Raw genomic sequence first — 27,640 nt, 5'->3', positions numbered from 1 at the left:
CACAAGCGGTTCCAGAATATGATGTTGTCGTGATTTTGAACCTCTAGATGCTGTGTATATACCATGGGCTCGCCCATCAACAACAGAGCCCTCTTCCCATGCCAAGAACCACCTGTTGCCATGTCAACATGGCAGGCACGTGTAAGAGCGCCGTGTGATTACACTCTTTTAATGAGCGGTGAAAATCAAGCCTTTCCTGAGCCTGCAGAGACGGGTAGAGTTAAAATCTCTCTCAGCAGATGTTTTTAGATTCTCACTATGCACAATGCTGAAGATCTTTATTTTATTTTGCAGGTGTTCTACAGTGGGATTATTATGTCACGATGCCAATGCCAGCTTCCACCTTTACCATAGCGGTAGGTCAGTGGCTGGAGGCTGGTGTAAAGGCTTCCAACTCTGAGGTGGAGAAAACAGAAGAACCTCATGTCCAAGTTCCCGTGTAAGTTCTTAAAGGGATACTTCAATCAAAAATGAAATCATCATTTATTTACCCTCATGTCAGTCAATGTATGACTCTTTACTTCTGTGGAACACAAAAGGAGATATTTTAAGAAATGTCCATACAATGGAAGGCAATGGAGTCCAGTGTTGTTTGGTTACCAATGTTCTTCAAAATATCTTCTTTTGTGTTCTGCAGAAGGAAATCATACAGGTTTGGAATGACACGAAGATGAGTAAATGATGAAAGAAATTTCATTTTTGGGTGAACTTTAATCTCACTGGAATGTCAGTGTATAGTTAAGCTAATTAAGCCATTCTGTTTGTTTCTGCACCTTATCCTTTTTGCAAAATGCAATATACTCTCACTTAGTTGTTGCAATAGAATTTTGAGCATTTAAGTAAAAGTAAAACCAACAGTGATGTCATTTCTGTCATCGACTATCTGTCGATTCTTGTGTTAAACTGACAGGAAAGTGTCATGGCAACAGCAAAGCTGCTTTAATGCAGCATTTCTTTCATGCAGACCTAAAGCCTAAAACTTTATTAGTATTATTTTGCTTCTTAAATTGCAACTGGCATTTCCTTGAATAGAAAATAATGCATTGCCTTTTAAATTCTGCATTTCTCTATATCGCAGTGTTTCTCTAGACAACTCACAATCTGGACCTACAGACCAACATCAGAGGAGACTTATATCAGAACAAAATGGTGATGAACAATATGTTTGCTCCCACATGGATTATCCTTGTCGCTTCCTGGTCAGCGCTGCTAGGACACAGACAGTTATTCCTCACCGGGTATATGCCCCCGCCCATCACCTGCAGAGGGCAGAAGACCAGGTTCTACCCCTCCTGCCGCTCTGTCTGACTGCCGCCCACCTCATTTTAGGTGTCCATCCATTCTCACGCCTAGATGTTCTCATTGTTCCCTCAGGCTTCTCCAGCCTGGGCATGGCCAGGTAAAGATGATGCATTTCTGTGCATGAGTAAGTTTATTATCCTATAGATGTAAATTGTAATAACTCTGTTTGAGTTGCAAGTACTGTTGTAGCATTTTTAAATAATGTTTATTTGTTGTACAGTTTGACCTCAGTTGAAGCTTAAAGGTGAAATATGTTATTTGTATGGTATAACACTTTCTCAGATCCCAGCTTAATCTGCAAAACAGCTGTAAATAGGCTATAGGTTAATTTATAAACGCTGTGGCTTTAAGGCATTGCAACCAGCCTGACAGAGCAACAATGGTTTAACAAATTTGAACACCAGTTTAGACTACCTGATACACACTTTACAAAAAGGTTTTATTTGTTAACGTTAGTAAATGCACTAACTAGCATAAACTAACAATGAGCAATAGAGTTAATACAACATATACTGTATTAATCACTGTTGATGTTAGTTAATACAATATTCATGTTAGTTCATGATGCATTAAGTAATGTTAACATTTTTATTGTTCGATTTGAAAAATGTATTAGTAAATGCTGAAATGAACATGAACTAAGATGAATAAATTCTGTAGAGATACGGTTCATTGTTAGTTCATGTTAGTTCGCTAATGCATTAACTAATGTTAACAAATACAACCTTATTGTAAAGTGTTACCCATGTTTGTGATGTAGAAAACAGATCGTTTTAAACAGCGTTTTTGAGACCGGATTTGGTAAAATGCGGTTTTAGGGAGAAAATAGTAGTTTTGACTGAGGAATTTGCACATGGTTTGTCTTAAACTATATAAAACATCACAAAGGCGTATAAACAATTAAAAAAAATCATTTTTAACCACAAATTTCACTATTTGTTTTACCAACTCCATGTAAATTTATTTTAAATTCCCAGATACTTTCATACGCGGCTTATGACCTCAGACAGGTAAACTGGACTCAAATCCACGGTTTCACCAGTAAAGTGCACACACTTGCTTTGTAACTGACAGTAAGCATCATGTCAGTTAAAACTGGCTGTTCAATGATTAATCGTGATTAATCACATTCAGAATAAAAGTGTGATACGTATATATCTGTGCACTGTGCACATACACACGTATATACAGTACAGTACATGTGTGTATATATATATATATATATATATATATTTAAATATACATATGTTTTGTATTTATACATGTTTAAATACAAAATTAATATGCACATTGATAATTAATACTAATACTAATAATTAATATAAACTTTTATTCTGGATGCGATTAATCGTTGAGCAGCCTTATATCAATATGCAGTATTTCAGAAACTCATCATCAGTGCTGTACGCTACAGTGATTCAAATAAGGACTCTATAGATATTAAGCCATGTCTTGGCAGCTGTTCCCATTTGATCGCCTTTTGGATTCCATGAGGATGCCACAGTGTTTATGAATTGGCTGATTTAAATGGTGTTCTTGGCCAACCGTACTGTTTGTTTAATAGTCTGTGTGGCTTGAGGTGGTGATAACCTGTTGGATCTTTTTAAATGGCTGCTTGATGAGTACAGTAACTCCTTAAGTTTGTCGGAAGGCAACTGCTTCGGAAATATTCCTGTGAAATGTTTGCGCAGCAAATTTTGTTTGTGTTTACAGTATACCAAATTTCATTTTCTGTCAGGCTTGACTGGAATTTGATACGGAATATCAGGAATATTACGGAACATCAGTCAGTTTTAGTGAAGCTGCCCTTTAGATTTAAGTAAATTTGCTCTTTGGGCGGTCAGGTGTTCCTGTATTTCCAGTATATTCTACAGATATGAGGTCATCACATGGTTCACTTACCACCATGGATTCAGCTATTCACCAGATGAAAATGTCACATTCTAACTAGCGCTGGGCATGCATGCTAACATCGGTCACTCGTGTTTTTCTTTTCCTCCCTTTCTGCCCGAGTTAATGTGAAGCACAGGAGTCAAGACTACAGTTATTATTTTTAGTCGATGTCTACAGAATATTGACTTATTTTAGTGGCCTCATCAATTTATTACAGCCCTCCCCACAAGATCTGCCAATTGATGACAGAAGTGTGTGTGTGTGGGAGAAACAGATACTTGTGCCCCTGTATGGGTCACAGCATTCGACCGCCGCCCGCCCCTTCTCTAGGGAATGGTATAATCCATCGGGTCTTTATTGAAGTGCCTCTGAGCCGAATCAGACCAAAAAGAGTGATCAACAAAGTACTTTTGGGGCCGAGGGAAGGGGCACTTTGAGATGCCGATCCCCCAGGATGTGGGAGAGGATGTGTGGATTATTCCCAGCAACAAAAGCCATTCGCTCCTGGAAACACTTCAGAGACGGGAGTCGTTTAATCTAAAAATTGGGAAGTATGTGGGCCCAAATCCTTGGGGCCTGGCCAATATCTGCTTTTATATCATGCTTGTTCATTTGCAGCTGGGGCTTGGGACATGGCAGTGGCGATGGTGGTTGTTCTCTGGAGGGCAGGAAGTAAAGATTATGAAGTCAAGAAAGGGCAGGCCTGATAGTGTTTGCTTTGCTTCCTCCCAAATACCCGCATGACTCCTGCTTCATTTCCACAGGGACGTTATTCTTGGCTCAAATCCTGCTTCGGTTGAAACGAATCTGATTTGTGAATCATGGAATGACAGTCTTCTTGAACCTTCAGGAAATATCTCTCTGAAGAATGTCATCAGCATTCCATCCTGTGTATTGCTGACTGATCACGTAGGGAAGGTCTAGACTGAGGTGGCTAAGAAATGACGTTTGCGGTGATACTCATCTTCTGATCTTAGGCACGTCGTGCGCCATATTCGCCGGAGACGCACAGGAAGGGCACAGCACTTTCCGAGACCTTGAATGCAGTCGATTTCGGTCCCTTAACACCTCTTTTACGCCACAGCAGGACATTGTTGGAATACTTCTTATGCCAGATGTGCAAATATGGGCATTGCCTGTTTTCCAGAGACTGAAGGCTTTCACAGCTCTGAGATTTTTGTTTTATTCCCACGCTATGTCAGTGACGTATAACGTTCACAAAGACAGTAGGTGGGTAATAGCTTTAACTAATGATGTCTTTTATGTAGATATCAAAGTTTGTATTGTTAGAACTGCCAAAGCACCGATTAAGTCATCGCTGGCTTGTCTGATGTATGGTAGAAAAACATACAGACAGACTTTTTTAGAGCAGGTTGATTCCAGTCAAAGTTTTGTATATCACTCTTAGGGGCAATTCACATTTCACGTCTAAACCGCGCGGAAAACGCGAGCCGCACTGCTTTCTCATGCGGTGTGTGTGCGGCATTCTGAAAAGTTGAACTATTTTCATCTCGATGCGGCGCCGACGCGCCTAGAAAAACGGGAGCGTCGCACCGCATGCACATCGCAACGCTCCCTATTTACGCGCGCCTGCCGCGTGTCTACATTTAAAATAACAAACTTGCACGCGCAAAAGACGCGAAATGTGAATCGCCCCTTAAAGGGATTGTTCGCCCAAATATAAAATATCTGTAATAAATGATTCACCCTCATGTCAAAACCTGTATATGACTTCTTCTGTAAAATGAAGATATTTCGAGTAATGTCTCGGTGGTTTTGATCCCCAAAACTCATTTTGAACACACTCTGTGTTTTGAACATTACACTATATAAATAGCTCATTTCGGTCCATTACATTGCAATTACTCCACGGTTTAGACTAGTATTTGACCTTATATAGCCTGTTAGCTCCGTGTAAACTCTGAAAGAGAGAGTCTGGAGAAGCTTAGAATGAGTAAGGAGAAATATGCACAAAACTAGCATGCCGTGAAAATTTCGCTTACCCTTCACAGTTTGGGTCAACATGAACCGTCATCCATTATGATTGAGTTATGTGGTCCATCTGGATTACCTCCTTCGAGCAATAGTGAGGGAATAAATGCTTTTACTAGGTAACTTTATTTGTCAGAGTTTAAGGTAAAAGCAGGTGGCTAAATTCCTCCCCAGATCCTCTGAGACCTTGGGGGCAGCTACTCTTCATATTTCACTTTTTTACAGCGTGTCAGCAAATGCACAGCGCTAGTAAAAAAGAAATTTGTGCTCATTTGCCCGAGGTGCTCTGTTAGCTGTTCGGGAGCTGTTGAACGTTTTTAACCCCCAAAAGAATGACGAAGGTTAAATAGAAGTCTAAACATTTCACAAGGTTTTAGTGAACGCATTCTCAACCAGAGTGCGCCGAATCTCCTTTGCATAATCATCACTGATTTGAATACCTAAATCATTTTAAAGTCTTCAAAGATTAACAATATACAATTTTCTCCTTCAAAATGCGCACCACCCACACACACAGGATTTGGGATTCGAGACGTTTAAAGGCGAATTAATCATCTTTCTTCTGACTCACCAGTTATAGTACAGCGCCGTGAAATAAATTATTGGATTTTTGAGTTGTTAATAACGCAGGCATTATGTGGACCAAGGGTAATGAAAAAGCAAAAACAGTATTTAAATGTACGCTGACATATTAATATTTTAAAGAGTTTGCAGCCACATGAAATGCCCTCATTATAATCAGTCTGAGTCTGCCTTTGGTTGTTGAAATTGGTTTGGGTCTGTTCAAATGTTATATGTTTTTCATACCAAGAGGGATTGTCTGATTAATCAGTCTGATTGGACGACACTCGAGCATTCCCGAACAAGGAACAGCATCGCTTCTCAGCTTCACCAAAAGCATTGTAAATGGATATCTTAAAGTGATAGTTCACCCAAAAATGAAAATTCTGTCATCATTTACTCACCCTCTTGTCATTTGAAATCTGTATGACTTTCTTTCTTCTGCAGAACACAAAAGTAGATATTTTGAAGAATGTTGGTTACTGAACAACGACGGTACCCATTGGCTTGCAATGGTTTTGTGTCTATACAATGGAAGTAAATGGGTACCGCCGTTGTTTGATCACTTTAAGTTTGTGAGGTTTTCTTGGGGTATTTTAGGGTGTTTGGTTTAAGGTTTTTCTGTATCATTTGAGTCATTTTTGATTATTTTTTATTTATGGATGGATGTGCTTTATATAGCTTCGACATTTTGAATCCCATCATGACGCCATTTCAGGATAAAATTGTATAATAAAAATAAAAACTGAAGAAAGATCGTCATGTTCATCTGGGATTGCATGAGGGTGAATAAATTACGATAACATTTTCACATCCGAGTAAACTATTTCTTTACCATTGTGTGTTACGTTGACTCGTTGCACATTTGTTTGCTTACAAGCTCTTCCTGCAGCCGTAAAAATGACCATATTTGGAAAAGGAAAGCGGAGTCCCATGGGTGAGAAGTGTAATGTGGGCGAAGGATGTGAAGCGTTCGGAATGTGCTGGACTAGTCAGGGAACTAGGGAGGTTGAGATAACAGCACTTAAATAGCCCTTTCTCTTGCTTGTTCTTCTCTCTCTCTCTTTACTTTCCCTTTTCTGTCCTCTCTGATTGCTGAGTAACCTAAGAAGTGTGTGACAGTGTGTGTTTTTTCAGACCGGGAGTCTCTGGCACGAAAGACAGCTGTTAATCAAATTGTCAAGGATGAGATGTTTTTTTTTCTCTGTGTCCATAGAGAGGGTTTTCTGTCCCGCTTTGTGCCTCGTGCACACAAAAGCCTCAGCGAATGAAAGAATTCAAAGCACGCCTGCACCTGGCAGGCAAGTGCAGTTAAAAGCAGTTCAGTAATCGCCAAAAACAAGATCTTTTACTGAACTTACACTGTACTGCAGGTGACTTTCTTAAGTAGCAAGTTACTTGTTTCATTTACACTATAATGTACTTTTGTTCCTCAAATTATGCATTCCGATTTTTATTTAATTGTTTGTTCATTTGCCAATATAATTTAAGACCACTGTCTACATCATTTTGGAAGAATTATGGCTATGTTGGGTAAGCAAATTAGTAGAAGTTTTTTTTGATTCACGGTACGAGCCGTAATTTCACTATAACAATATAAACCACAAAACAGTTATGTCTACGCCACAGATGTCGCACCTTTTTAAAAAAAACAAAAACAATAAGCTACTTCTCCAGCTCAGCATTTGTCTTTATGATCTGTGTGTTTATCTTCACGTTTCTTATTTTACTCAGTCTCATGTGAGTTAGCCACGCCCACATATTTACATGTTTGTAACCAAACAGTTCTTGGACCCCATTGTCTACCATAGTAAGAAAAATGACACTGGTAGTCAAAAGTGCCCCACAACTGTTTGCTGTCCTGAATTCTACAAAATATCTTCCTTTGTGTTCAATAGAACAAAGAAATATGAAGTACATTTTCGGTAGTCAGTGGGGTCCATGAACTGTTTGGTTCCAAGCATTCTTCCAAATATCTTTCTCTGTGTTCATCAGAACAAAGAAATTGATACAGGTTTGGAACAATCTGAGGGTGAGCAAATGATGACAGAATTTTTTATTTTGGGTGAACTGTCCCTTTAATCTATTTTTTTTTACCGAACTTTTTACAAGTTGCATTGTATTACGTTAAAAGAAATATTCAAGTAGAAAGCCCTAAATCTAAAGCCTACTATGAATTGTTGTAGTATGTTGGAGCATGATGGTTTTTCTAGTTCAAGATTGTTGAACTGTAAATTATTTATTTATTTAAATTTGTTGTATTCGACATAACACAGAGTAATCTAATGCAGAGGTAATGACTAGCCCTTCACAGTTTGCTTAATAAGAATTAATTCATTATTGCTCAGTCATTTAGGTTGTGTGAATGGGATGCAGGTGCATGTCATTTTGCTCATTGCCTAATACAACAAGAGCACTTTTGTCGTTACTCATTGATTTGTTTTGTTTTGCCGCCGATCATTTGTGACTTGAATGCATGATTTGTTGTACTATACAACTGAAACCTGTAGGCAGCATGTGTGTGTCAAATCTCTTTTCCTTCAAACACTTTAAATGTAAATAGGCAGTGTCCGATTTGGAGTTGTTGTTGTTATCAGGGCTGGATTGGTAATCGGGCATACCGGGCATTTTTCCGGTGGGCCGATGTATGACGCATGGGCTGGAGAGATGGACGGATTAGAAGGGTGAATCGGGCACTTATGCACGGAACGCGAATGCAATTGCGAATCGGACATGTATGCAGGAAAGGCAATGACAGCAGCACAATCTACCACTCGCAAGGTCGACACAAATGGTGGAGGGCCGAAGCTGGTCAAAAATGCCAGGGCCAATTTAACGTCCTAGTCCAGCCCTGGTTGTTATTATTACTACATTCCTGTCTTCTTATCAGGGTCCTTTACTTCCTTGCTTTATCAGTCTTTCTAGAGGTCTGACCTGAGTCGTAGCGCTGTTTAACCCCTACGCCTTCATTAACGGGACAATTCAAGTTTATGCGTTTTAGACAGTGTAAACACATCCTGTCTCAAATCAAACTCATATACTTGACAATGACCGGAGAGCCAACAAATGGATATTGCTTTGAGGAACAGAATCTAAGTCTAAATGAATCAAATCTGTATTACACCGAGAAAGTTTATTTGACCCTGGGGTTGATTTAAGGCAGCAGGAGTGGCAGTAGAAGCTGGTAAACTGGAGCAAAACGTAAGGTTAAGAACCATTACCCAGCATCCCCGGCGGAGCATACCATACAAAAATCTGGAATGGATGAGGCCATTCAAACACCGGGCAGATGTCCCTGCGATGTGTACACTGTGAATCATTCTATGACACCATAATAGTGTCTGCCATTGCGTTTTATCTGATTCTCTGAGCCAAGAAAGCCACCCTCCCTCGCCAGACCTCCAACCAGACACATATATAAGAAATCCAAGCATAGAGAAACATTAGAAGTGTGTCGCAGACGATGAGATGGTGTTATTGCTACATTTGAGCTAATCGTTCTTCCTTCCTGGCGTCCTGTGAGAAATACGTTAAGTAGATTAGTTGCAGAAGGCTGACACGGTGAACGGCCAGACTTCGTAGGAGTTAAATTGATATTAAATTGGTATATTCTATCAAACTGTGGTGGTGTACCAAATGGCCGTACTTGTATATGATGGAAAGAGCTTTTAAAGTCAACATGATAGGACTTTGCAAACTATATTTTACTTACAAAGCGAGAAAAACTTTTTTTAGTTTGCAATAACATGATTTATAATGCGCAATAAGACTTTCTTAAAGGGACAGTTCACCCAAAAATGTAAAACTTGTAATTTATTCACCATGATGTTTAAAACCTGCTTATGACTCTTTCCTCAGTGGAACACAAAAGAAGATATTTTGAGAAATGTCTCAGTGGTTTTGTGTCAATACAATGGAAGTCAATGGGGGGTTTGTTTGGTTACTGACATTCTTCAAAATATCTTCTTTTGTGTTCTGCAGAAGAAAGAAACTCACACAGGTTTGTTATGACATGAGGATGAGTAAATGATGAAAGAATTTTCATTTTTGGGTGAACTATCACTTTAATAGCAGTGTACAGTAAGAAAGTACAGTATATTATGGTCAATTTTATTATGTTGTTGATTTAAGGCTTTTTAAAATATAAAATAAAAAGTACAGTGTCTAGCATTCCGCACAAACTAGGAATCCTCATTCTTGACTAGTGGCCTCACACATAGAATAGTTCTGAAGGATTAAGGGAAACTCACATAATGGGCCCTCGCATACTGTAAGCCTTACGCTTTACATAAACATCTGCCGCTGCCTCTCACTCCGGATGGCCTTTCTGGCACCGATGAGCGCCTCCGGCTCTGTTTACGCTCGCTCTTCGGCAAGCGTCTGAAACGCTAATGCGGAGCAATCAAGTTAAAACACTGCCAGAAGACACTACACGATAAACATCGCCAGCGATGCTGCAGCAGAGATCCATTCGCCATCGACATATGGATTGCATTGTTCTGGTGATCTGTAGCAGGCTTTAGTGATCAAATCCAGTTTCAAGACTGCTTTCTGAATCCCACTCGTCTCACCGCAGCAGCCTCTGTGTGCGGGTATTTATTCTCAGGATTTCTTGTTTGACACATGTGACTTGCCCTAAAAAGGACTGGCATGCTAAGAGAGCCCCACCGGGTCTGCAGAGAGAATCACACCTCATTTTGCAGCCCCTCAGAGTAATCTGCTGTCTAGACGGGAATACCACACATTTAAAGTCTGAAAGGCAGAGCAGTGGTAGATCTGTTTCATTCTGCAAGGTTCGACTAGGTTTTATGCTTAATAAGCTCATGCAGTCAGATTGAGGAGAATGAGAAAGACACAAAGAGTCTGAGTTGTGTACCACTGTAGCGTGGATATGAATGTGCATCCTTTTTAAAAAACAATAAGGGTTAAATGAGCTGAAGCGTATCATCGACCAAAATCTTGTTTCTTGAAGTTTTCGCAAGTCTTCCTTTACAAGAACAGGTCGTATTTTCACAGGAAGGATATGGGGCAGTTATGAGCTCCTCCATACATTCGCTCACCAAGCAGACAAACAACAGGGCAGCTGTTTGAAACGCAACATGTGTCATCGCTTACATCATCTCATTTGCATGTATGACCACTTCTGACCTCTGCTAGTGGCTTTGGTCTTTAGCATGGTCAATGAACAGATTAGACTGACTTTATATTAGATTTTATATTTACTTTTGTTTCTATCATTTTTGGATTATAGGGTGGTAGCCATTGTATTAGGTCTGAAACGGACACTTTAATGTATGATGGGTCTCAATAAGTCATGGCGACACTTGTTTTTTCCACTACTTTATAGAGATAGTTCCACCAAAAATGAAAACTCTGTCATCATTTACTCGCCCTCTTGTCATTTCAAATCTGTATGACTTGCTTTCTTCAGCAGAACACAAAAGAAGATATTTTGAAGAATGTTGCTAGCCGGCACCCATTGACTTGCATTGGTTTTGTGTCCAGACAATAGAAGTGAACGGGGTACTGCCATTGTTCAGTTAACTTTCTTCAGAATATCTTCTTTTGTGTTCTTTGGAATAAAAGTAAGTCATACAGGTTTGAAATGACAAGAGGGTGAGTAAATGATGACAGAATTTTCATTTTTGGGTGAACTATTACTTTAACTCATCAAAACATTTGAACTATTTTTAACTTTATTTTAAATTTTATGCCAAATGATGCTAGATTATTTAAGTCAGTTTAATATAATTTATATTCAAAACTTGTAAAGCCAATTTGATTTAACTTAAAAATTGAATGCAGCTTTGGAACTAAGTTTTTTAAGTTTACTTTTTTTTTTACAGTTCACATTATAGAATTACACAGGGTGCAGTAAACATATTGAGGCATGGGAAATTATTTGTTCCCATCGAGTTTTCCTGCTCCGTAAAACTGGAATTCCTCTCTGAAATCTGACCCATTACATTCCACTTTTTGTGTTTCCTCTGGTAATTACAGGGCAGGTGGTGATATCCTGTTTTGGGATGATAGAACATGATTCTTCTGTCTTTCAAAGTATCTTTCAAGAATTGTTGCAGTAATGATGTACACTATTTGTCATAGCTCAGGTGCGACATCTGATTGATCGCTTATTTCATCCACGTAGTAAAGTTCATCCCTCCTTCAAAAGAATGTTGAAGACAATTTAGAGTTTAAATATCACACGACTATACTGAAGAATTTATGTTAAACAAAATCACTTACTTCTACTTTAAAGAATCCATTTAAAGTCTTCAAAAGTTGAGCTTTAAAATCTAAAGGTAGGATTACTTTACACAGCTTGTTTAATAAGTTTTTAATATGAATTAAATCGAATCACTTTGAAATGTTAGTTTTGCAGGTAATGAACTGTTCTAAGGCATGATGAGAATAGCATTTTTTGGTATGCTGTTGACAAAATGTAGGGAGTGCCGACTGCTTTGGACCACACTCAGGGTTGCCAAGTCCTTGGTTTTCCTGCGTAAATGGGCTACTTTTATACTTTTGCTGCAGGTTGTTTTGAGAATATTGAAAATATTTTATATATTATTATACTTTTGCTGCAAGTTGTTTAGAAAATATTTAAAAATGTTGTACATTAATAGTCATTTTTGTTATTTATAAAACAGAAAGTGTTACTACTGTACAGTGATTTTCTGTGCATAATGCATACAATTGACTAACATTTATATTTTAGGTATAGGAGAGGCAAATTTTGAGTTTTGGTATTTGGCAACCCTGAGCACACGGTTACCAGAATGAACATACTGCAGAACGCTGCTACACATCTGTAGTACATAAAGATGCAGTTCTGTAGCTGCATTTTGGAAATTTTTACAGATTTCTGTTCTTTTACACGATTTTTCTCTCCATCACAATTGGGCCTTTGTCTCTCATCTCTATCCAGAGACTGGGCATTTGTTTAAGCTTGTCCCTTAGCTCGACCTATGAAAGCGTTTGGGCACACAAACCTCTGCTAAAGTAACATATCGATGACTAGAGGGAACCATAACAGTGTGAATGAAAGGCATACCTGCCACCTTCAACTTCAAGTCAAGGCCGACCTTTTTTATTGATTTCCTGCTGGTCGCTGTGGTCATTGTGTAAAGAAAGCAACGGTGGGGCAAAAGAACCCTTTTAAAGACCGAGGCAATGCGAATGTCTGGATGAAAAGGTAAAAAGGCATTCATAAAACTTTCAGATTATTTTATCACCACCGTAGAGCTTCGTTTTTGTGAAACTACTCCCGGTTTTCTTCAATGGTGTGTGTCACATTCGAAATCCATTATGCGGCCGAGCAAAAGCCAGACGGCAGAAATGAAACGGGTTTGTTTTTCCTGACATGTCAGAACTTTGTTTGGAACATGGTGTTGATAACAGCCTTATTTGCAGTGTGAAAAAGACAAGGCTATCTGGTTGAAAAGGTCACCCAAGGTAGTTCTGAGAGAGGAGGCAAACAATCCTATATTTCATCTGGTTTTATGTGCAATCCAGAGGTCATGTTTTTTTCGGCACTGCTAGAATAAAGAAGCTTATCTTACTTTCGACAGTTTTTTTTTGTAGCTAAGGCTGTAGTCATTCAATGGAACGTTTCACAGTGAAGGAAAGATCTTACGAGGTTTATACATCTTGTAATTTGCTGTTATTAGCAAATGCAGCCGGATTGTTTGGTGAAGGGTGCGGCACGAGTGGCTACTCTAAAATCTACTGGCAGTGAACAGGCATCATTTTGAGCGAGAGCTCCACCTCTTTAACGACAGTCTGGCTACGAGAGAGAAAATCCCACACTTTGATGTTCTTTCAGGGTGGTTGAGTTTTATAATATGTTATAACTAGATCAGAGCTGAAGTCTGGGCTCTGAGCTCGGAGTACCCGCAGTAACATAATAACTGATGATTTGTTAGTGGACCAAATAAAGCCATGACGTCCGATCTATTTATTTTTCCTTCTTTCTAAATGCTGAAATAAATTTCCTTCTTTCTAAATGCTGAAATAAATCAGTCTGCTGTGATGGCCTACTTATATGCATTTCTGTTGCTCTGTGCATTTGTTTTCCAGTCCTCATATCGTGTTCCTGTCTCAGAGCGTGTTAACGGGTGAGAGGAATCTCTGCGGGGCAAGACTGTGCCATGAGATCGCCCACTCATGGTTTGGGCTGGCTATAGGAGCACGGGATTGGACGGAGGAATGGATCAGTGAGGGTTTTGCAACCTATTTAGAAGATGTGTTCTGGGCCCTGGTTCAGCAGGTAACAGGCTAATTGGCATATCGTGGCCAGTCAACCTGAGTCCGTGTATGGCTCATCACAGGCTAGTCACACAAAAGACAAACATCTCATAGTCTCAAAATTATACGTTTTTGCTACATTTTGTATTGATAAAGTTCTAATGTAAGTAAAAGCCTTCGGTCAGGTTTTTTCTAGGTTTAAATTGAATGTATTTGCCATCAACTGTACTAATGTACATCCCATGAAAATGTAATATATTTACATTTAAGCATTTGGCAGACGCTTTTATCCAAAGCGACTTACATTGCATGATACTATACATTTGTTTCTGAAGACGTGCAATTCCTGGGATCGAACCCATGACTTTGGCGTTGCTAGCGCCATGCTCTAACCACTGATATACAGCACTTATTATAATAAATAAATAGAAAACGTTTAATACTATTCATTCTATACACGACAGTTCAAAGTTTTAGGATCACTTATTTATTCCTTATTAATATTTCTTCTAGATTGTAGAATTAAAAAAACCTATAAAAATGTGATGATGAGAATTATGTTGTGACTAGATAAAACTATAGTGTCTTTAAAGTTGCTACCATTTGCCTTACATTTACAGAATTGGAATTGTGTCATCCAGTTTCTTTAGGTCTCACCCCAAGATGCTTTTTAAACAGCATTAAGTATTTCCCATCTGCTGGGCTCTTATTGGTTGCCTTTTCCTGACCTCACTATTTAGTCCTTCTTTTTCTAATGAAAGAAGTTCTGTTTTCACAATTATATTTGATCTACAAAATAATTTCAAATATATAAGCAAATGCCTTTATACTTTATGCTTAAATACCTGTAGATCAAATGATTTTTAAGATTGTGATCCTAAACCAGTAGTTCTCAAACTGGGGGGCCCCGAGATGGATCCAGGGGGCCACAGATTTTGTGGCATTTTATGAAATATAGAAATTGATCATAGATTTTATGCAATCAAACATCAGAAAAATAAGACCACCAGAAAAAAGAATTGATGTTTCAGCATTGTATAACCGAATGTGTTTTTGTTTAAATAAAAATGTTAAATTTAAGATTATAAGTCTTTATATGGGGGGCCGCAAAGCGATGCACTCTACACAAAGGGGGCCTTACAACGAAAAAGTTTGAGAACCACTGTCCTAAACTTTTGATCAGGGGTGCATTGAACTGACCACAATTTAGTCAAAGCATATGATACATTTTAAGTAGCTCTATTAACCGGATTTCTTGTAATATTTAGAGATGCACTGATACTAAAGTTCTCCACCAATACCGATAGCGGATTATTCAGAGTGATATCTGCCGATACTGATACTGAATATTAAAATAACATTTCTTAACTTTCTGAATGTTATTAATTCATATAATGTCTATTCATATTGAACATCAAACTGGTGATGTTTCTTAACATTTTCTATATACAGAGCACAAATTAATAGCATTTTCCTGGCCTCTTTTGATTGACAGGATACATCAGCCCTCACTATCGGCTGTTTTTAAACTGTCGGTCGATAGCCAAAAGTGTGAAAAACCGATACAGATTATTGGCCGATATACAGTTGCATCTCTTGTAATACTATTTCTAATGCTTACTAAACTAGAGCTTGTTTTTGTGTGTGATTGTGTGCAGCATCAACACCGCAATTTACTACATTCAGAATTTATTAATTACCTGCGCTTGGCTGCTCTGTATTGAAATCGCAGTATCAGTAAAGTGTTTCCAGTGTGTTTTACAAAACAGTTTGTTTGATGCTAAAACACTTTTGAATTTGAGCAGTTTGAAGCTCAAGCACTTGTTTTTGTCTTTTACAGCTGGGTTGTGGAGAGGCTGAGGAGCAGAAACAGTTGAAGGCCTTGTTACGCTGGAGGAGACTGAGTGATGAGCTGCAGAACTCTGAAGAAGAGCTGCAGGTCCTCAGGTCTGAATGGCAATAGCTCTCTCTTGAGCTACTCATAATATACAGTAGTAAAGTAGCATCTCTTCTGATAACTTGCTTTGGTACATTATAAAGTACTGATATAAAGAAGCTTAGTTATTTTTTTTGGGGGGGGGTTAAAATGAATTACTGTGATATATTACAATATTGTCCTTGGCTCAAACGAGGATAACATTGAGACTTTTTGGATCAGTGAATACTTATTATATTGACAGCATTAAACTTAGCTGCTAAATACAGTATGAATGAAAGATGATGGTTTAGATTGAATTTTACTTTTGCTCTGCAAAACTCAACTCAGAGCTTGTGCTACAATGTTGTGCTACTAGTATCTATTATTAGAGGTTATTTTTAAGGTTATTGGCTATATAATACACAAAGGCATTGGTTACAAAAGACATAACAGTTAACATAAGTTAATAATATATTCAATTATCTGGTGCCTTGGCCCATTCAGATTTCTTCATTTGGTTTAGGCAAAGCCACTGTAATGAGTAATCAGGTCAAGTATAACGTGTCATCGACTGCTTTGGAAAAACAATATATTTCCACTTATTGAAATCCCATATGCAATCAAATTTCCAGGAAAGATTGATTTAAGTGAGCGCCTGAAATAGTTGACATTTCTGTCTGCACTGAATTATTTAGAACATGTCATTGCATGAGTAATATTTGATATAAGGCCTAACCCAATCTCATATAAAGAGCACAATGTAATAAGGTTATTAGGTTTTATGTAAGTCTCAGGTAGGAGTAGATTACCAGTGGCTTAACTTCTAAGAATGGGAAAAGGAGAGTGCGTGTGTGTGTGTGATAGAGCTTATCGGGAATTCAGCTGTCACAATACCAGCATGTTTTTAGGATCCACGCCTGACAGTCTGGCCCTTCCAGGGACCCACACCCACTGGAATCTCAGGGATAAAGTGTTCAGACAGAACAGCGCTGGAAAAATATGCGTGTCTTAAAACATGTATCATGTAACATCTCTTATACCAACGCTATGTCAGGAAAGCAATCGAAAGCATTTTTCGTAACGTACTGTACTGTGCCAAGGAATAACGTTGGTTAAACGTTGTTCTAACGTAGATTACCAAGAAACAGCTATAACTCGCACATAGTCAGTAAACACTAGAATTTACCTCACCATGACTGTAGTAGAACACAAAGCATTTTTCTTAACATGTACTGTACTGTGTCAAGGAATAACGTTGGTCAAATGTTGTTCTAACGTTGTTCTAACGTAGATTACCAAGAAACTGTTATAACTCGCACATTGTCAGCAAGCACTAGAATGTACCTCACCATGATTATAGTAGAACACAAAGCAATCGTTTCACGGTGAAAAAGACATCTTTAACACCCAGACAGTAAGAGTGAGTTAGTGATTCTCATTAATTGTGACACACACACTGCCCACTAGTCAAGAGTAACTGTTTATTTGTTTGTCTTTCCATGCATTCATCTGGAAGAGAAGGCCGCCTATTGTGTTCAATGAAAACCTGTCACACTTTTCATTGAACTGCTTTAGGCACTTCCACAAATACACGCACAGCCTGTGTGACCGGGAGAAATACTATGTGCTTTTTGAAGGAGCTACCCCTTATCACCCTCATACAGAGAGCGAAAGAGAGAGAGAGAGAGAGAGAGAGAGGAAGACGATCTGCTTTTTATTTCTGGAGGAAAACCAAATGTAAGCATCAATAATGTAGAAGAGATGTGAGTGACCCAAATACAGCAAGAACTCATAGGAAGCCCAGGACACTATAAATGCAGTTGACCTGTATCTGTTGATCTGGGTTGGGATCTCCAAGTGTCACATCAACATTATCAACTCAGATAAACCAAATATCATTTACTCACCCTCTTATCATTCCAAACCTGTATGACTTTCTTTCTTCTGCAGAACACAAAAGAAGATTTTTTGAAGAATGTTGGTAACCGAACAATGGCGGTACCCGTTTACTTGCATTGGTTTTGTGTCTATACAATAAAAGTGAATGTGAACTGTCATTGTTCAATTACCAACATTCTTCAAAATTTCTGATTTTGTTCGTTATACAGGTGTGAAATGACAAGAGGGTGAGTAAATGAGGACAGAATTTTTTATATTTGCGTAACTTTAACTATCACTTAAAATATTTACACTCACTTTTACGGTTAAGGTTTGCAATTCCTTAGCAACCACCCAGAGTACCTTAGCGACCACATAGCAATGCCTTTGCAACTACATAGCAACCACCCACGCTTTTTTGGAAAGCTAGTTTAGATATTCACTTTTTCAGTGGTAGGAAACTGAAACTAAAACACCATATCAGGCAAAGCATCTGTCCATCTTTTTTGATCTGGCTTTATTTCGCGGAGAAATTTGACTGTGTCGACCAGCACTGGGGGTACATGTGAGCACAGAGATAAGACATGAGCGTGATCAATCACACTGAGGTTTATCACCATTGAATCCGTTTTGACACAAACAAGCGAACAAAAACAGATCACGATAGCTGGAGAAAGACTGTACACATACTATCAATACGGCCATTTGTCTGCACAAGAAAAATAAAAAAATAGCTGTTGTCTGGGTGAGCGGCGCCTGTGTATCGACCAAAGTTTTACAAGAGCCTTTTATTGGCAAGACCAGTTAATCTCTCAGAGAAGATCAATAGATTTTAACCGAGGTCGTCATCTCGCGCTGAGATGGTCAGCACTCAAAGCTCTGTTTGTCTCTCCCGATCTACCTCCACACACAGAAAGGAAACACTCCATCAGTTGTAAACCGTCTAGTCGAGTGATTCTTAGAAGATGTGTCCTGGAAACCTATAAATAAAAGTGTCTAGATTTGTCGTAGTTCGTGTTATGATTAACTGCTTATTTAAAGAGACGGTCCGCCCTAAAATATCATTTTTGTTATTTCAAACCTGTATGACTTTCTTTCAAGAAACATTTCATAGAATATATGAGTTTTGATTTATGCTACTCTTTTCAATATTACAATTTCATGTACAAAAAAACACAGACACATCTCTTTTTTTGTAATTTAACACAATTATATACTACTCTTAATGTGCACTTGTGTACTGTTGTTGCTTTAGAGCCATAAAAACCTAGCATTACTGTAATATATGGAGCTGTAGATGGAGAAGCTATCCGAGCCATAATGGTTTTATGATTGCAATGGCTTATACTGTTAGAGGGCCTTAATATGCTGAAGTCAGTATAATCCTACCCGGATCGCTGTGGATGCAGCTCTTATCAGGCTACAGTATGAGTTGTGTGCTCGTGTTGATGTACATGCGTGTGTTTGCACCTCAGGCCCAATAAAGAGAACACAGGGGAGGTGAGCGAGTCTGGTGCGTCAGTAGTGAAACATGCCCTCAACCCTGGAAAACCCTTCATGCAAGTTCACTACGTAAAGGTACGAAAGCTCACATTCCTCAGAGATACCTGGAGACTTCTGGGTCTGTAGGTTTCTTCTCTCTTTCTCGCTTTCTTTCTCAGGGCTACTTCCTCTTGAAGTTTCTGGCTGATCAGGTCGGCGAGGAGAACTTCCTTCTGTTCTTCAAAGCCTTCGTGAGAAAATTCCACGGCAGGCTCATTCTCTCACAGGTGAGAGCACTTTGTACGGGCGCCGTCCGTTCATTTTGCCAGAACGCAAATGTTGCCGTTGGACGACGAATGCATATTTTGATGGTCATTTCAATCTCACCGTCATTCCATCAGCTTGTGTGAGAGAAAGAATGCACCGACTCATCCCAATGTGTATTACCTTGACTTGATTTGAGACAGGGCTGTTTGGCACATAGCTGTTGTTCCAAATACAGCATGCTTTGTTTGAAGCTACAGCAGTTTTTCCTAACTCTCTCAAACTGCATCAAAGCACGGAAAATGCAGATATGGAACTCAAGTCTGAATATATTCAGTAATAAAAACAACTTTTTGTTTTAACAAATTTATGGATGCATCTTGTGCAAAGCCGCCACTGTGTTTGTGCATTGTGTGGGACAGAGACTTGCAGCATAGATCTTGATGATTTGTTATTGGAAAAAACGTACTAAGCATATTTAACTAATCACATTTTAAAGCTTTTTGTTCTATTACAGTATATGGTTGTAACAAACATTTTCCAAGTTGCCCTAAATCCTGCACAGAGACCCTCTGCGCTTACAGTTGTAGTGTTTTTTTGTTTGTAAACACTGTTCTTCATTCGTAGTCTTTCTCTTGTAGGATTTCTTGCAGATGCTCCTGGACACATTTTCTGCAATGAGCAGGTAGGAAGAAATTGTGTCAACACTGGCTGAAGGAAGTGTGTGCTCTTTAGTTGCTCAATGAAGCACATCTCCTCCTCAGCTGCTCTGCCATTATTATCATTACTGTGGAAGGATATGATCATAGAGTCTGAAGTATTTGGCCAAACCAGACCTTTACAGGCTTCTTTCTTCTCCAACCCTACAGTCCCTCAAATGATTTTTCCACTGGCATGTTTCCTCAGACTTGTCCATCGTAGTATTTTCTTTTTCACTTTCCACTCTCTCGTCACTCACAGGTTGTCTATATTGTCCTTAAAATGTCAAAAGAAGCTTTGAAATATAAAGCTCTTTAAAATATTGTTGTGGTCAGTGGGACATCTAGAGTATGTTCTTTTTTTATCTGATATGTTTTTTGTTGACGTTACTTGTATAGAATCCACACAGCTGTCTGATTCAAGATTTTTTTATACCTGTGTACATATTCAAGCCATAGTGAAATGTTAATCTGGTTCATTTTGACCGTGCAGAATACACAAATAAGGAATATACTGAAAATATATATTTAAAATATACAGCCATGAAAAAAATTAAGAGACCATTTCAAGCATTTCTAGATGTATTGTGTTTTTTTCAGTCCAGCGTCTGATGAATTTTTTTAAACAAAATCAAACCTCAGGAGTGACAAAGTCATCCAACAGCAATGTGAAAGATGGACAGCATGACAAGACACATGAAAACTGTGATAAAATATATATATATATTATATTTTTATATAAAACAATTTTTTTGAACTTTTCCTAAATACGTGTACAAATGTTACTGTTGTATTGCTTAAAAAAAGTGAATATGAACTTGTTTCATTTGCAGTATTTGAGGTCTGAAAAAAGGCCGAGCATCTTTTTTGTTATTTTGACCTGTTTCTCCGGTTTTCATTTTCTGCAAATACTGTAAATGCAAATAGAAACAATACTTTTATTCATCATTTGGTTGAAATATTGTTAGTAGTTCACAGAATAAAAAATAGGCCTATCATTTTACCTAAACACATACCTATAAATAGTCAATTCTGAAAAACTGAAAAGAATTGTGAAATGGTCTCTTAATTTATTCCCACAGATATATTATATATAAAACATATCAAAACTATTTTTTTAATTAAACTGACTTTATACTGAGTCTATCAGTCATGACTCTGAACTGAGCACAACTTTCACATTGCTCATTCTTGTCTCAGTTTGTCTCCCCTAATCTCTCCATATACTGTTTATTTCGCATCCCCGTTTCGTCTCTCTGGTGTGTCGTGTTGTCTCTTTATCCTCATTAAGGCCTGGCCACCGGCCGATGATTGATTAAATTACATTAAACTGAAAGGTATAAGGGCGTTCAATATTTGTGTCTGCCGCTCAGGAGTGTAAACATTCATGGCGGCACAACGCTGGAAGGGCAGATTGATGTGGTGAAACAATCACAGATGGGCCTCTTTGTGTCAGATCAAAGACAGATCAATGCCTTCATGGCAAACCGTTCCTCCTACACCACTTCCCAGTTACGGAAGTCCATGGCATGTTCTGTTAATGTCTACTTGACTTGGTTCATTGATTTACGCTTTACTTGATCCAGTGTCTTCTTATTTCCCAAATTTGAAATCGCTGGCAAAAGATCCTATTATATAATCCTAATTACTAGTGATGCGTGCTGCTTTTCTAAGAACTTAGAATTTTACTTGGCGAATGATAAAATGGTGGAAAATCCCAGAGACTCACTTTGAGAAGGGGAACCCAAGCTGTATAGAACATAGAAGAGATTTACTTGGGCAACCATTCACATCACATGCAAAGTTATGTGATATCTGAGCTACATTGAAGTTGCTCAAATGTAACAGTTGTGATTTCTTTTTTTTGTTTGTTTCAACATAATTGCCATTGATTACATAAATCAAATTTCTGCTTTTTGTACATTTTGTCTTGATGAGCCTCAAAAATATAAAATAAATACTAAAAATGAGTAACCATAAACTTTTGATTGGTATTGAATACAGTAGTTTTACCAGAGTTTGCAATTTGCTCAATTCCCTTAAAGGTCCAGTTTATGAAATTTAGCATAAACTCCCCCCTTCCTTTCAAAGCACTACAACGGCTGACACAGGGCTAAGATGTTGTCATGTTTTCACTTCTTTGCCAGAGAAGGTATATTACTATATATATATGACATCTGTTTACATTTATTAACTCACTAGAGTTTTGGAAATTGTGATGTATGTGCTACGATATTTTCGGACCTACAGTAGCGTATAGTAAATCAAGGGATGGTTATTCTTATAAAAATGTTTTCAACTCATATCAGGTATGGCGTGAGTGTAAGTTATGAGACAATTTTCATTTTGGGGTTAACTATTCATATTTACTATGAATTTATATCATAACTTTTTATGCTAACTGTACAACTGAAATTGTACAAGCGTGGTAAATAATCTAGTAAGGACGGAAATTGCTAAATATTTATCAGGTGCGGTATTGCATTGCATCATTTACAGAAATTAGTGCTTTCAAACGATGCATTTACATTTGAAATGATCTCTAAGTGAGCCATAAGTTATTAATCGGGCATTACCGCATGACCAATCATCTGAGGACACATTTTACATGTACATCTGAGTGTACATCACAGGCTCTTCCGATTAGCCCTCATGCTTCATAAACCAATCTCTGTGCAGACTGATCCTCGCTTCTATTTGCCGACAACATGAAACACACCGTGACCTGTTAGCAATCATAGTCCAGCGAGCTCAGTGATTTGTTCTGACACGGAGGGCTTAATTCTAGGTGGAAATTTCCAGCTTTTCTTTTGTCATCACCTAAATGTTCTCGACTGCCGTGTCAAAGGCCCAGAAGTGTTGGAGACACACCGTTCCTGCCCGAGACAGTCCATTAGTTGATTATATGTGGTTTGTGTGCGTGTGTGTGTGTGCGTGTCTGAGCTCTTGTAAGATTGATTTGCAGTGAGTGCTGAATGACTTCAATTACAGCCGGAGAAATATGGGGGTGTGGGGAAAATCAACTCGGTATCTTATTGTCACATATAGTGCATGTACTCTTCCTGTTATTTAAGATGTCGGTTGTGTGGCACACTGAAAAAGAAACGCTATAAGATCTTGATCATCTGTAATTGCGTTTACATTTACGCATTTGGCTGACGCCTTTTCAATGTCATTTACAATGCATTCAAAGTATAGTTTTTAATCAGTTTGTGCGTTTCCTTGACCTGTTATATCTTGCCGTGGCCAATGCCATTCTTTACCTGCACTGAGCTACAAAAACTGTGCGTTTGCTGAATGCATGCCTTTTCTCTTTCAGTCGAGGCATCACACTGGAAACCATCTTTTCAGACTGGCTAGATACACCCGAAATGCCAAAGGTAAGAATGTGTAAACCAAGATCTATTTTGAGCCGTTTGCTTATTCAAGCCAGATTAAAGCACTGTATTATGCAAAATGATTAAAAGCAGGTTTGTTACACAACGTGTGAAGGACGGTTTGCTCGTAGCTCTCATGCCTGTCACTCGGAATGTAAAATCGTTTTTAATCCATTTCTGCATCAGCAATCAAATGTAGAACGCACACAGAACTAAAATGACATTAATGAACCTGCTTCAGACGTTTCCTTACTGGGCCGCCACAAGCGACTGACATACAGTCGATGACTAATGTGAAACCATGTCTTTTCCATCCGGTGTTGATCATGGTTTATTGTGGAATTTAGACATTATTTTTCAGTTTGGAATGTGATTGGCATTGGTCGAGATATGAGGTTTCCATTTGATCCAGTTGAGGTTGCAATTAGATCTTTATCGTGTTAGCAATTTCTTCAAGATTTCAAAATCTTGACCATAGCAGAGCACAAGAAGCCTATTTGTTCGTCCGTCCTGAAATTATGTCTGGAAGAAATGAATTCAAACATTCGTCTCTGTCCGTTCCAGCACACCAAGTCTGTGTCACATTTAGTTTAATTCGCTAACCAGACACGCAGTGTCATATTCATCGAAGCCGCCATTCGATCTAATGACACGTGGCTGCCAAGACCAGCACTGGAACCTTTTTGGGATAAAACCCTGTTATTTCTTTCCTGTTTAAAGCCATTACTGTGTTCTCAAACATTCCTTTAAATAAATAATGGCAGGAAATAGTCGAACCCCACGATAAACAATCACAACCGCACACACATGCGACGTGGAGAATTGAGATGGGAAAGAATCATTTTCCATCATGCTGTTTTTAGACGGTCTTTGAGCAAACACAATAAGTCAGTAAATTGTGTATTTTGAGTTGCATTTAAGAAGGAGGGTCTCATTTTAATATTTCATTGGATGAAAAGCTGTGTAGTCCCACGAGTACAAAATCTTTGTATTTTAGTGGTACAGAAGGAGTTTTTAAAAGCTTTTATCTATTACATGTGGATTGTTTTGGAGTGCATTAGCATTCAGATGACCTCAAAGAAAACACCCATGAAATAGTTTTCCCTTTGCTATTTTCCCTTTTAAATCCTTCCAATTTCACAGGGTCTTTAAGACCTAAGAAATCTGAATCTCATGACCTCCTTTGACTCCACTTACTCGGGTTGATGTTAAAAGGATACGCTTCCTCTTAAATCTTAATTCCGACATTTACCTTTTTAAAAGAAAAGAAAAGTTGCTGTCAGATCATTAGCTGGGGAGCAGCTTGCAGACAATAGCTGCGGTCCAAGACATTAGGAGACAAATTTTAAGATTGTATCAAAGTACAAAGTGGCATTCGCTGAAATGTCAAGCCTACTCCCACCTCACCGATCAGCTGAAAGTTAATGTGCAGAGCTTTGGAGAGTGATTGTGTCTGCGCGCACGTGTGTGTGTGTGTGTGTGTGTGTGTGTGTGAGAGAGAGAGAGCTTGTTTCTTCTTGGCATTAAAGTGTGTGTGTGTGTGTACGTTGTTTGTAAGCATGTGTTTGTGTGCATGAATACAACTAAAGCTCAATATCCAATTCTTGGGGCAAGTTTCTTTAAAAAAAAAAACAAGAAAAGGTAAAATGTGAAGTCTTGTCTATTGTGACAAACTTACTGATGCTCATGAACACCACATAAAACAAACTCACTAAAGTCAACATGAAACCCCATTAACAAATCATTTTGCTCCTTTAATTTGATATATCCAAGTGATTAGCAAAGAAGCGAAAACGTGACGACACGTGAGCCGTTGGTTGCAATTTGCAACCTCACAGCTAGATGTCGCTAAATTTCATACACTGGACCTTTAACTATTAAGTAACTGTATTACTAAGTAACTATTACTATTAATTGTGATTGCGCTAACTATTACTATATACTATAACAGCAGCCTAAAACAATGGCAAAATAGCATTAACCAATTAGCGTGTGTTCGCAATTACCAAAAGAAACTTTGTTGTTGGGTGGTTAATAAAACCACAAAAACATAATTAAGAAAATCAATACAAAAATTTTCTCTGCAAATTTACATTTATGCATTTGGCAGACGCTTTTATCCAAAGCGACTTGCATTGCATTATACATTTGTTTCTGACTATGTGCAATCCCCTGGGATCGAAATGAAGTGCATTGATGAAAAGACTATCATCGTGTTTTATGAAAGTAAATAGGGTCAATATTGATTTATAGTTGACTGGAATCAGTAGCAGATACTATAAAAAGTATCAAAAGTTCAAATGGAAAGTGAGAACAGTTAGCATGTCTTACATCGTAAAAAGCGGTCACTGCCAATACAAAAGCAACACCCTACTGTTAACTGTTCAATACCAATTTATTTCCAAGCGTTTAGGAGGGTATGCAGACGTGCTAATACAGAAACATCATGTTTACCATGTATGTATACCATCAGTGTGTGCGTATAAGGGAGGTTGTGTGTGTGTGTTTGCGCGTTCTTTACGAGTTTGGCTGCGAGAGGGGGCTGATTGCAGCATCTCACAGGCACACAAAGGCCTGGCTGTGCCGGGAATGAGGCAGGCAATCTGGGCCATAAAACAGCTATGTGTGGTATCCAAGTTAACAATGGCAGTTTGCAGCTTGAGAGTCAAATTCTGCTCAGCCCACTCTGCTTTCTTGAAAGTGCACGACAAAGACACATTTGTATAGAAACAAAAATAAATACAGTACATTCTCTTTAACTTTCTCAAAATAGCCGATAAAGTCACTAAAAATAAGACACTAAAAAAGAATGTTCTTTGATAGACATACTGTAGAATAATATGTACAATGCACCCAAAAATGACAATTATTTAATTATTTAGTCATCCTCATGTCATTTCATACCTGTATAACTTTCTTTCTTCTGGAGAACACAAAAGAAGATATTTTGAAGAATGTCGATAACCAAACAACATTGGATCCCATTGACTTCCGTTGTAAGGACACAAAAGGCACTTTTCAAATATCTTCATATGTGTGCTACAGAAGAAAGAGTCTTATAATGGTTTAGAGCCACACGATGGTGAATAAACAATGACAGAATTGAACAATTTTTGAGTGAACTATCCCTTTAAGGAGCAACTTATGTACAGGGAAGCAACATTCTCATTGTCTTCAGAAAACGTGAACATTTGGTGTTTTGAAAACATTGAAATTGAATCACTAGAAAACAGGATGTTTTTGCTAGTGGCAGGCTTTTTGGACATCTTGGTATTAAGTACATTAGAGTGTCGGCATATATATAGTATTCTCTCCAAGTAGTATTGTTAAAAGAAGTGGAATAAGTAAAATTGTCAATATTGTCTTCCATCGTTTCTTATTACCTGAGAGAGGCTGTGTCACTATACCTGCTTTTGTGTATACATAGCTTTACGCACACACGGCTCAGAGAGAGAGCGAGAGCGAGAGAGAGAGAGAGAGAGATAGAGAGAGAGATAGAAATATATATATAGAGAGAGAGAGAGATAGCGATAGAAATAGAGAGAGAGAGAGAAAGAGAGAGAGAGAGAGAGAGATATCGATAGAAATAGAGAGAGAGATAGCGATAGAAATAGAGAGAGAGAGATAGAGAGAGAGAGATATCGATAGAAATAGAGAGAGAGATAGCGATAGAAATAGAGAGAGAGATAGCGATAGAAATAGAGAGAGAGAGAAATAGAGAGAGAGAGAGAGAGAGAGAGAGATATCGATAGAAATAGAGAGAGAGATAGCGATAGAAATAGAGAGAGAGAGAAATAGAGAGAGAGAGAGAGAGAAAGAGAGAGAGAGAGAGAGAGATAGAGAGAGAGAGAGAGAGATAGAAATATATATATAGAGAGAGAGAGAGATAGCGATAGAAATAGAGAGAGAGAGAGAGAGAGAGAGAGATATCGATAGAAATAGAGAGAGAGAGAGATCGATAGAAATAGAGAGAGAGATAGCGATAGAAATAGAGAGAGAGATAGCGATAGAAATAGAGAGAGAGAGAG

General features: G+C 38.3%; 1 protein-coding gene across 1 annotated transcript in view; it reads left to right on the top strand.

Annotated features, from left to right (window-relative positions):
- aopep (aminopeptidase O (putative)) overlaps positions 1 to 27,640 on the top strand; it is a 71,169-nt gene that overhangs the window by 2,230 nt on the left and 41,299 nt on the right. The window contains exons 3-11 of the mRNA XM_057356692.1: positions 48 to 214; positions 295 to 439; positions 1,079 to 1,399; positions 13,828 to 14,017; positions 15,836 to 15,942; positions 19,267 to 19,369; positions 19,453 to 19,560; positions 20,179 to 20,222; positions 23,555 to 23,615. Coding sequence (XP_057212675.1) covers positions 48 to 214; positions 295 to 439; positions 1,079 to 1,399; positions 13,828 to 14,017; positions 15,836 to 15,942; positions 19,267 to 19,369; positions 19,453 to 19,560; positions 20,179 to 20,222; positions 23,555 to 23,615 — 1,246 coding nt within the window. The remainder of the gene's footprint in view (positions 1 to 47; positions 215 to 294; positions 440 to 1,078; positions 1,400 to 13,827; positions 14,018 to 15,835; positions 15,943 to 19,266; positions 19,370 to 19,452; positions 19,561 to 20,178; positions 20,223 to 23,554; positions 23,616 to 27,640) is intronic.

Source organism: Triplophysa rosa, linkage group LG17 (genome assembly GCF_024868665.1).
Source record: "Triplophysa rosa linkage group LG17, Trosa_1v2, whole genome shotgun sequence".
Lineage (NCBI taxonomy): Eukaryota > Metazoa > Chordata > Actinopteri > Cypriniformes > Nemacheilidae > Triplophysa > Triplophysa rosa.
The sequence above is the reverse complement of the archived record's forward strand: the minus strand, read 5'-3'. Positions and strand labels throughout refer to the sequence as shown.